The sequence below is a fragment of the Ruditapes philippinarum genome, unplaced genomic scaffold, assembly GCF_026571515.1.
Source record: "Ruditapes philippinarum isolate M1 unplaced genomic scaffold, ASM2657151v2 ctg5241_1_1_1_1, whole genome shotgun sequence".
NCBI lineage: Eukaryota > Metazoa > Mollusca > Bivalvia > Venerida > Veneridae > Ruditapes > Ruditapes philippinarum.
The window spans coordinates 8,329-21,129 of NW_026859234.1; the positions used below are offsets into that span (position 1 = coordinate 8,329).

The window sequence follows — 12,801 nt, forward strand, 5'->3', positions numbered from 1 at the left end:
ACAATTTGACATACTTATGCTCATTTTTAAAGCTTAAATGTGTTGACAGAAGGTTTATGAAATATGGTCCCATTAACCAGTTATGATATAATATTGAAACTTTATTCATTTTTTCATCAATAACTTAGGACACCTTCTAAGTACAAAGTATAGTTTATTTGTATATAAACTTTTGTATACAGTCTTGTATTAAGAATTTTTTGTATTTCATTTTGTATATATATGTATTTCATTTCAATTGAGATAACACATACTTTTAATGCTTTCAATTTAAATACTAGTAAAGCTACCTTTAGGAATAAAGGACGTGCTGTCGAATGGTTTCAACTACAAAGCAGTTGCAAGAGCATCAGCAATACATATTTGTCAAGTCAAGTTTTCGGAGCCAGTTTAGAAGACTAAGAGGTTTTATTGCAAAACAGCGTTCGTTCCGAGTGGAAAGTAGTACAGTTTAGCAAATGCAAAATGTCCAAACACTGTTGATTTGGTTTTCTTCGTTATTGTCTTTGGAAATATTCAGACATTTTCGGAATACGAGTGTTCACACTTGTTTCAGACGCTCAATAATTTTCAAGTTTTAACCCCACAACTTATTGTGGACGCTTTATTGGAAACACGCATTGTCACGTCCCGCCACGTTTATTTTATACTGTCCATATCTCTAATATGGTATAAAATTTGTATCGATAGACAGGTCATAGTGAGACAGAGAAAAGTGTGAACAATCATGAATCTTAATTTTGGCTTTCATAATTTTCAGTATTTGCCAATTGTAAATTTCCATACTTATATGAAAGATATCGAAATCAAACTTTGCATGTTCATATAGCTTGGCGAGGCAGAAAGAAATATACTAGTACTTTTTGCTTTCGTAGCTATCATAATTTTAGGAAGTCCCATTTGTTCTTGCTTTTTTTTTCGCTTGTTTTTTTTTTCTTTTTTTTTCATAATTAGATTTTGATAAGCTCATAATTATCTCAAAAACTGTTGAAGGCATCAACTTGAATTAACTGGCAGAGACAGAGTGCATTGTGTTGTTAACAAAACTTTTGATTATAATATTTAATCGTTCTCCTAAGCTAAACATTTCCTTTTTCGACATGCTGTGGGTTGGGGGTAAGTTTATAACGAAAGACTTTGAGATTTCCATTACATATAAAATCGGTGATTCTTCGAAAAAAAAAACTTGTGGACGTTATTTAATATATACATTATACAATGTATACTGTTTCTTAAAGTTAACAAGGAAATCTTTGGCTAGACACTGTGTTTGTTTTTTCTTTCATTTGAACATTTAGAAATGAAGAAATAAGCTCTGACAATGATTTTAAAAAATCTTGACTTCAATAATAATTCAGACACTCTAGCATTGCTAATTTACCTAATTTATCTTCTGTTTTCAAAAGCTTCGATAGAATACTCGTGATGTTCTTAGTTTTTCATCAGTAACCTATCAACAATGTGTTGTTTTGTAGAAATATTGCATGTATATATGTGACGTAAGTACTTGAAGTTTTTCTTGATGGCAGTGTTTGTTAATACTGTTCCTTAGTGTTAGCTTTTAAGTGAGGCATATGTGCTGTTTTAGAGAAAAAAATGCTTACCTCTGTATTTCTTATCTCGTTTTTTTTTTTTAATTTAATATAATGAAGCTCAAATGCAGTTTGTTTTGCATATCTAATACATTTGTTTTCTTATAAGACAACAATTTTGTTAAACAAAATAAAGCACTGTTGTAGAATTAAAAAATTCGTTGTTTTTTGTTTAAACGCAATTATTCCAAAAAATTATTGATAGCTCAGCCAACCTGCCACGGTCTAGACCGTGAGGTTAAAACCTTTGGTAGTGTGGTCTCCCGGTAGAGGTATATTTAGATAGTCTGTTGAGGGAGTTGTCTGGTTTCACACAGTTTACTTCTATAGTGATTGCTTTTCTATTTTTACTTTGCTCATTTTAACCTCTTACTTATAATTTAATGGAACACTATCTCTACATTGATAAATAAATTCTCTGTAACATTTAAATACTGTTTATTCCGGTAGTAAAGTGCAAGTTTTTTTGGGTTATAACAAAGTTACAATAACACAATAATAAATTGTCAACAAATGAGGACAATGTATTTTTATCATTCAGGACCAGATTTAATATGATAATGTAAATAAGTACAAGTTTGAAGTAGAAATCATCAAGAGTTTTCAAGTCATATTTGTGTCAAAACCGTTTTCTAAATTTTATTTTATACCTATAAATTTTCTCCCAACGGATAGAAAATTCCGTATTATGTTAGTGACAAATACAGAACCATATATGGAAATGCCGGATTATTTTTTGACGTTGGTTCCGATCTTAGCTGTGTCTAACGTAAGCATTAGGAAACGTGAACCAAAATTATAAGAGGCGTCGCCGGTTTTGCATAAATTACGTATTCATCCGTCAGTCATAAATTCATTTTTCATTTTCTGAAATTTCTTATAGAAGTGTAGTATATGAAAATCATTTTTACTAAAAAAAAAAACTTGAAACTTTTTATTTAATTAAATGCCCGTTTCTATTTAACAATACTCAACGGCGTTGTACAGTTCATATAAATAATAAGAATAAAATTGTGAATGAATAAGAATATGTGGATCAACATCAAATGAAATAAAAGCTTTTACATACAATTCCAATTAACATATTTTCAAAAAATTGCAGAGGCCATAAAATGATAAAACTGATTGATATACATGTAGCATGAGATAAGATTATTTATATACATGTAACTTGATTACAAATAGATTAAAAAGAATAAAACATTCATCACACTGTCAGTCATCAGTTATACATTACTTATGTTTATCTCATTTCAGATTTTAGAATAGTGATTCAAAGTTTCTGAAAAAAATTGTTTTAAGATTTCTCTTAAATACATCAATATTCTTAGATTGTTTCAACTCTAATGGTAGCGGATTCCACAATTTTGGACCAATAGTTCCGAAACTTCTGTCACTAATTGTGTTTCTTTTATTGAATGGAATAACGTAGCAGTTCTCAGAGGTTTTAGCTGAACGTAGTCAGGTATTTGGTACTTGTTTGGTTATGAGTTCAGAAAGGTATTTTGGAGCATGACCGATGGAACAATTGTATACAAAAGTCAAAATTTTATATTCGATTCTAGATTTGATGGGCAGCCAGTGAAGGTCTAAAAATGCTTGCCTTGGACTGTCAAATTTCTTTCGTTGCAGAACTAACTTAGCGCACGTGTTTTGAATACGTTGCATTTTTTTCAATTCAAAATCGGATACACCATAAAGAATGACATTGCAAGAATCCAAGTGTGACATTACGAGTGCTATAACTAGTATTTCAGCTGCTTCTTTGGTGAGATATTTTCGGAAACGTTTTATTTTAAGATAGTTTAACATTGCAGTACGGCACTTTCGTTTGACATGTTCCTTGAAATTTAGTGTTTGGTCTAGAAATGCGACTAAATATCTAATGGACTCCTCGGAGTTGATCTTATCTCCGTTAATACAAATGGATTTTAGGTGACACTTTTCGAGTTCTTGAGCACTTCCAAATGTTATGAATTCTGTTTTCGATGAGTTCATTTTGAGTTTATTAGCGTTCATCCAGTTGTTGATATCAATCGCACCATTTTTTAATTCAGCGATTGCAGAAATTTCATATTTTTTTCAGTCGGTTTAAAACGTTTGGTTGCAGTATGGTCATTAGCGAATCCATACACCGAAAAGGTAAAATTATTTTGTAGAAGCTTTCTGAGGCTATGCATTTTGCTACTTGCAACGTTTGAAAATTGATATCTCACTTGACCTTCGGTGTCGCGAGATATCAATTTTCCACCGCTGCTCGTAGCAAAATACAAAGCCTTAAAAAAAGCTACTACTACATAATATTCCGTATATATCTCCTTTAATTTAATGTATTATAATGCCTAACGCTTGTACCCTCTTTAATAGTGAACACGGAAAAATAGCGTACCAGTCAACCGTGACTAAATTCAACAAAGAATTAAATAAACTATTTCCAGATGTAAAATGTTAATAAAGCTACACATCTAGAAATAGCTTAGAACTGTTTAATCTGAATAATAAAATCGTTATTTATTAAGAATAGTTAATTTACTTTAATACTTAATGCTGCAGACGGCACTTATAAAGGAATGTCCCGAATTAAAACTTCTTTACGTATGATTTCACTTAAACATTAACCTTTAATCTAGCAGACCACGTGATCTATTGATACCAGCAATTTTAATGTGGTTTGTTATTTTTCCAATTATTATCAATGATATGCTTATTTGGAATTGTCGTGCTTTTTTATTAAAAGTCGACTATAAAAAAACTATCTATAAAAGGTATCATTTTATCGGATCTTAAATATTCTCTTCATGTTGAAATTTTACTTAAAAGAAATAGTGGATACAATTTAGACAGTCATTTTTACCATCTTGAATCATTTTAGTTAGGAAATGTTAGAAAATCCGTATTTATAATAGATTTGAAATGATGTTTCGTGTCGAACATTTCTATACGCTGTCGTGACATTCTGTTATTTGATTGGACGATGTATCAACTAGAAGAATAAATGCCCGTTTCCGATTATGCTTAATCAGAGTTATAAGATTCTCGGTCGGAGACATTATTACCATTTGCTTACCCAAGTTCGGAGAATAAATATCAATTAAGATAAGGATTTTCATACTTGATAAACATAACAGTACTTTTAGAAAATTGTGAATACATTTAAAATTGAAGAATGACAAGGCTACAAGAATATATACTGTATTTAACAATTTTACTGGCGATAAAATGTATCAGAGAATCTAAGGCAAGTGTAAACGAAAGATCTGCTCAAGAAGAAAGCGTTGAGGACTTTAAAAAACTTTGTCCTTATACAAATCTTTGCTTTGATAAAGCGCAGAAAAACTTATCGCGTCGTTACAGTTTCTTAGAGTATCCCTGCTGTGGGTTATGTACGTGTGAGGAAAATTGCGGAAACAACTGTTGCCCAGATAAACCAGAACGATTTTTGGATAAATTAGAAGTTGAAAAATTGAAAAATGCGCATGAACAATGTGTTTACGCTCAATTTCGACCTTATAGTAAAACAGCGTTAAATGGGAAATCGTATAAGATGGTCAGCAACTGTCCGGCAAATTACATAGATCATGATGTTACTTCTAAATGTTTAAGAGAGTATCATGATTTTGATTTTGAAAAAGGTGATTTTAAAACACTTATGCCCGTTTCTTCAAATTTATCAAATGTGACATTTAAAAACATTTTCTGCGCAATTTGTAATGCAGCTTCACGCTATGATCTGACTTTTTGGGATACTAATGTCGAATGCGAGAAAAAAAAGAAGTTTTCGCTTTTACATGTGTCTGAAGTTATGCTGAAACTTTCGGAGGAACCTTTTTGTCAAGTTATGTTTGTACCTTCACCTTCCACGCCATGGAACGCTGTGAGCATATGCGAAGATGAAATAGACAGATGCAATGTGACAAGTACATGGAAAACTTATGACCCTAACATAGAATCAGCATGCCATTCATACTCATCAATTTATGATAATTTCAAAAACATACACTGTTTCTTATGTAATGGGCATAGCATAAATGATATCAATGATATATGCATGATGGGACAGGTGCAAGGCTTAGGCAGCTCATTTGTAGCTCTGCTTGACTTTAGTAATTTAGAACGTTCAACAGAATCAGGCAGTATAGGTATCACAAAATGTTCGTCAAGCTCACGATATGATCCATACAAGGTAAACTAATGTTTTAACTTCTCCTTTATTTGTTTTCAACTTTTTCGAATTATCTGCATCTATATCTTAACTAATTTAAAGTGAAAAAAATAGTAAATAAAGGCTCAAAATGAATCAAATTTATCAATTTATTATCATATTTGATTAAAAAAAGGTGAGATTTTGTCAAATTAATAATTTCAGAAGAAATGCAGGTCTTTATCATGCTCAGAGGGAATGCATTTGTTAAAGGACACGTGTTCACCAGTTTACAAGAAAATCGATTATTCTTTACATGGTGTGGTACTTGGACTACGTTTTAAACTTTTGCCTTCCCACATTGCAAAATATAGCAAGAGGAATAACTTGCTGTCAATTGAGATGACTATGTACGATGATATATCATCAAAATTGAATATCATGCTCACCACAATTGGTTCTGCAGACATATGTTCATTTAATACTTACGTGAAATTGAACTGCACTCTGGAGGATACGATTTCGTTAATGCATAGATTTAATTTATCAAATTGTCTACCTTTCGTCTCCTACATAGCCGTTATTGTTGACATACGTTTCAATGGTTTAAAAAATAGTTCTGCGACTTTAGAGGAAATGGAGAAGATTTTCGCTACAAGTAATCATTATGCACAATATACGATTCAACACTCTATAGACGATATAGAAATGCCTCCATATTCTAGGAACTACACCCTGAAAGAAGAATTAATCACAAAGTTAAACGAGCTTATTCTCGACTCACTGCAACATGAACTGATAATTAACGGGCAAACTGAAAATGGATTAGGCTTTTTGACTTTTCCATTTACACCTTTGTCGCCGGAACCAAAATGTCAACCAGATTTTTTAGTTCAACCCAAGCCATTCTGTCCTCGCATCAAACTAAGTAATGAAGAATTTAAAATAGATTTATCAAACAAGAAAGTAAGTTTTCTTGAACATGAAGTATCATCAGGGAACCCAACACCTGATATAACATTTTCAAATATTTTGTCTTCAGATCAAAATGGAAGATTTTATGTATGTGGCGATGAGTACTTTTCACAATTACCATCAGTTGATGCTGTTGTCAGTAGCCGTTATGACGAGCTTGTCGTATTGACCATAATTTGTCTCGTATTGTCTATCATATCTCTCGTATTTACCTTTATTATCTATTGTGTACTTCCAAGATTAAGGACAGTGCCAGGATTGAATAACATGGCTCTCATTTTTCATCTTTTCTTCGCCCATACTTTGGCATTAACAATATCTGTAACACGCATTAAACTTCCTTGGCTTTGTTCAACAGTTGGAATTCTCCTACATTATAATCTTTTGTCCAGTTTCTTTTGGATGTTCGTTTCTACTTTTCACATGATGAATGCTTTTGGTAAGATAAAAGAAAAATCTGTCTCTCAAGACACAATGAAAAAATTTTGTTACCATATAATCTTTACAGAGTCTCTGTCAGCCATTTTGGTAATTTCTTATATAGTAGTTACGATCACAACAAACCAGGATTCTGAAGGTTTTGGCTATGGTGGTTCAAACTGTTACATTCAAGGGCCCAATATGATACTTTATTTTGTTGCTATTCCTCTCGGGCTTATTATCACGGCTAACCTTGGTATGTTTAGTTATGTTGTATGGAGTGTGTCTCGAATTCCTGACATTGCACAAAATAGCAGTAATGAACGCCAAAATTTACTGATATTCGCAAAACTGTCAACTTTAACAGCCATCACATGGCTTTTTGGATTCTTATATCAGTTCACTAATGTTCTCCTGTTTGCATATTTCTACATAGTCTTTAATGCCGGACAAGGTGTGTTTATAATGATTTCTTTCGTAAACAAACGCACATTAGACATGTTTCGTTCTAAAATTTATACAAACACAAATGGGAATGTGGAAAGCTCTGCGCAGTCAACGAAATTAACGACAGTCAGTAGAAAATTTGAAATTAAATAAGTTAATCAGAAAAACCTTAAACAACAAAACCTGACGAATGCATAATATAACATCTATAAGCATAAAACCAGAATACAGACATCGTCATCAATGATAAATTAGATTCTTAGGGGTTTAGTTTTGTCGTGACAATGCTGAATGTTGTTTGTTTAAATATATTGATAAAATCAGCTATAACTCGCAATTCACAAAGTAATTAGCAGTAATGTATTAACGTCAGAAATCTCTGCAATTTCAATTGTCGACTTTGTGTGATTCAAATGATGAATATGATAAAAAATAACGTCGTATATCAGTATCAGATTTTTCATTAAATTTGTGTAATCATATTTATTTCATGCTTTCCAGTGTTTTACTGATAAATATCAGATGATTATATTATAAAATATAATTTTCACTGAAGCCGGACTAGATCTGAATGCCGATGAAAAGAATATCATAACTAAGTGGAATAAAATGCAAAAATAAATGCCGTCATACGTAAAATTCGCTTCTTTAGGAAAAGAAAGTTGATGTCATCATGCATCATGTTTAAAATGTAATAAAATTAGAGAAATTTGACAGAACTATATTTCAAAATTGGCAATGTGACTGTATGATGTGATTACGTAATACAGGAGAAGGCACGACATTAGGATGCAAAATCAGTAAAAAGAACTTAAAATCACTTAAAAAGCATGAAATAAAAAGAAAATTTATATGTTTTACATACAAGATAAAATATATTTCATTCGCGAACACCAGCTATTATATTTTCACTCGTGGCTATGCCACACTTGAAAATATTGCATCTGGTGTTCAATCAGTGAAATATATTACGATCTTACATGCAAAACAAACAATTATCCTCTATATCTCGTTGATAGCACTGTTTTAAAGTATACCGATTGCATCGCTTGTTTATCTTCTGATTTGTTTTAAATAAAAGTGAAATATAAAGTAAGGCTTGTACTACCACTACACGGTTGCAGTACGTGAATACTGTTTGTACTTATCGGAAGAATTTCATCAGTTAAGGAATGTGTCTATTTACCAAGTTTTTATTCCAATAAGTTATAATTATAAAAAGAGCAGTGCATGCAGTGTTTACGCTCGTCTATAAAGAGAGACCGGTATCACTGACTTATTTATTATTATTATAACTTTTAAACAGGCATAACTTCTAAAAGTATTGCTTTCAGTTAATGCACCTTGTCTTACAACTGTGCCTTGTCAAGATTAACAAGTATTCCACTTTGCTTATGGATTTTTGTATTGTTTTGTTATTATAGTGCTTAATATGAAATTTGACAAAAATTCTATCTTTAAACGAGTATAACTCCAAAAACATAGCTTTCAGAATAGTGCACTTTATTTCACAACTGCACCTTATGATATGCAAGTATTCATTGTTTCGAAGCTTGTATCATAATTATTTTTTAATAATGGGTTACATTTATATTTTTGCACGACATCAACAACGCGCTGCGATCATATTAGCTTAAATTTTTCTTCGGAACAGACGGGATAAAAATGACTGACATTTATTAACTTTTTCATTTGTATGGCTACTAAAGTGGTAGTTAATGATCAATAACAGAACATTCGAGCATAATTATTCTCTAAACAGTAAATATTGAAATGCTTAAGGCTCGTATGTCAATCTGCCATGTTTTCATGAGCACATTTACCTCAGAAACACATATTTTTTCTGTTTTTAGAAAGCAATAGTAAACATGAGTTTTCATATTTAATAATGTTCAAAAAATGGTTTTAGTGTCCAACTTTATTTGTCATCCAATGAAAACACTGTATTTGTTCAAAATAATGAGTGTTAATTTTCATAGAAGAACAAAAGTCGATACTATATGAAATTTTGTTCATAGTCACCTTCTACTTTTCATAGTGCTTTATAGAATTGAGTTTGTAACAATATTCATTTCCATAGATTTCCACATGCGCTTTCGTCGGCCACTTTTGAATATCAGTAAAAATGACGTCAAAAGGTCTACCTACATGAATTTTGCATTCATCGATAAAGGATAATTCGTACATGCAGTTCAGATTAAAATATCCACAGATACTGTATGTTTAAATATAAAATTTAAACCCACCATTCAGGTAATTGATTAATAAAGCGCGCTGGTAGTGACGTAATTAAGTGAATATTAATGAGGCCAAATAAAGTTTGACACTTAATATGTTAGTATTCACCCGTAGCTGTTCTACAGAAATTAGAAACATTCTTCGCTCGCTATCGCTCCCGTCGAATTTTCTAAATTTTGTAGAACAGCACAGATGAACAATAACATACGCTTAGATCATGTTAGAGACTTATTGACTGAAATAGTAGGGCTGAATATAAAGTTATTTTAATAAAAATAGCAAAATGTAAAAAATTAATTTTTGACTTCCATACAAAATACTAAATCTCACTATAAACCAGAAGGCAACATAGGCAAATCATTACTGTAATAAATGGCAAATAAATAGAGTTTTGTAAACTATAACAGGACATCATTTATAAAAATATTTTGAGAAATAAACAAAAGCATTTCTGGGGCAAAATGGGTATTTAAGTGACCAATCAGCACTCCTACTGCTCTATTTTCGTTCATCCATTTCTTCTTTGCTTTCTTAAATATCAATTTTTCTTGTCAATATTAGCTGGTAGCATTTTTTTACTATTTTGTTTTCTATCTGCTTATCGCCAAATACCTCTTTTCTTTAAAATTGTCTTCGGTATATGTTCAACTAAATGAACTTTGTGCATGTTAATTACAAGAACTGTATGAAAGTAAACTGTTTAAACTGGGACAGGACACTCATAAGCTTTCATAGCTTTCTGCCGATTCCAAAATGTGTAAATATAATTCATCATAATGTAGATATACCGAATAAAAAAGTATGTTTAAACCAACAGCATGGAGACCTATATATTTGTAATTGTTCATTTGATTGTACTAACAATAATAAATAAATATCATAGACAAGAGTTAAGCGCTAAAAGTTGGATTCAATGACCCCAAACGACTAGAAAAGTACAACAACACTGAGAAACTTTTAACTATATGACATTTCTAAAATATTGTCAAAAAAAAAATCTCATCTTATCCTTATTAACTTTAAATTATATTAATTCATTAATTATATCATTGTTATATATGTTATAACTTTTGCTGTTTAATTCATACTGACAATATAATTATTACTGTCAAATATACATATACAATTTGTATTGAATAAAAAATGTTTGTGCAGCTCTATAGTTAGTTTTCTTTATATGTTCTATATAATTCTTTAGATAAACATTATATATCTATTTTACAAGTTTACAGATAATTTAAGTAATTTCAAAGAAATAAAAATCAATTTGAATGACCGTCCAACACAGAAAATTGGAATGTTTGCATGAACAGTCGGTAGTCCTTGGTGATATGTTGGTAACCCCTTCAAGAGAATGCCAATGTCACCTAAAGCTGATATGTACATGCAATTTATTCAATGGCACATGTGATTCATTGAACCAGACGGAGAAAACTTTGAGTTTGAGTAAAAAAGTAAACTTCTCTGCAACACGACGTTAATAACAAAATACGTACTGACTCCTTTGAAGTCTTATATACTCGGTTGAAATGCCCCGGGTTCATTGGTGATGAATTTCATTGAAACAGTGTAAAGTTATTGATATTATTTAGTTAATTTATAACATACTCGTAATAATACATATACGAGTTGCGCTTGGTAGAGTTGTGACAATTTTGATTTATGTGTAGTTTTCTAAGAATTTTTATTTCATTCAAATTTTGTCTAACAATATGCTAGAAATATATGCGTATACGATAACACTAGTAGCAAGTCTTCGTTAATATTTATCACCCCTTGTTATCAAGTATTAGTTGTTTATTTTTCAAATAACGTTATAAATCTAACATTTAAATTTCAGTAGTTCAATAATGTTTCGCTATCATCATCTCCGGGATGCTTTAAAATTCATAACAACTTCGGCACGGTCAAAATATCTTAATAAATATTATGTTGTATTATTGTATTGTATTACCCATAATTAAGCAACGGTGAATTTTTTCAGGATATCTCATCAAACAAATATTCAAGAGAAACCGTACAATATGGGTATTTTGAAGGCTATCGAAAAATGAATGGCAGGTTTTTAAGAACAATGATTATCGTATCATAGTTCATATGACTATAAATGGTGATTACTTTCTTGCAATACATTTTTTACACACAAAAATTGAGGTCGTGTGCTAAGAATGACATGGGATACTGCCTAATTGCAAGGATTGTCTAAATAATGCACTGTTTTCATGATTTGTGATAAAATTTGTGGCTTAAACTGTACCTAGGAAAATTAACTGTAATTTTTTAGAGCGATACAAATCTAAATGGATTGAGGCCTTTTGTGCAAAATAAATATTTGTATGCCCTCCGTCGTATGCTTCGAAATATAAATTATTGTTTTTTGGTTTGTCTGCCGTTCTGTCTGTCTTAAATATTTAAATTTGCTCATTAGATTAAAGTAGAGAAAAACGACCCAAACAACAAATTGTAAATGTTGAGGCACGGTTTGATTAAGTCTGTTCATGGGCAGTACTGGAAAGTGCAAGTTAACGTCCACGCCCCGATCACCACCCTAAGCAGAATTTAACATTTAAACACGAAAATGGTGAAATTTTGATTTTAGAAACATCCGCAGGATAATCCCTACGTTGGTTATCAAGGAACCTTCAATTCTAAAAAATGACCTTAAACTTTCATATTTGCTTGTACCTCAACGAGGTCTATCACCCCCACCTTTTTTAATGTCGGTGATTAAGATCGATGTGACATTTCTCCCAATACTTTAACAAAGCATCATCGGGGACATGTGTAATCTTACAGTGACATCTCTTTTTTCAAGATTTCAGGATTACAAATTTTTATTACTTTTATTATTCAATCAATGCACAATACATGTCAAAATATGATTGGAACAAATCTTAAATCTTAACTCATTAAAATGACTACTCTTTCATTTTTCAAAACCACACGTCGAGACCTCACTATACATGATGATATTTTTACGTAAATTTA

The 12,801-nt window shown here is 31.2% G+C and overlaps 1 protein-coding gene across 1 annotated transcript; it reads left to right on the forward strand.

Annotated features, from left to right (window-relative positions):
- The first annotated feature begins 4,758 nt into the window (after positions 1–4,758).
- Positions 4,759–7,728, forward strand: LOC132755733 (uncharacterized). Its single transcript, XM_060746650.1, has 2 exons — positions 4,759–5,775; positions 5,959–7,728. The coding sequence occupies exons 1-2, from the start codon at positions 4,759–4,761 to the stop codon at positions 7,726–7,728; spliced, it is 2,787 nt and encodes a 928-aa protein (XP_060602633.1).
- The last annotated feature ends 5,073 nt before the right edge of the window (positions 7,729–12,801 follow it).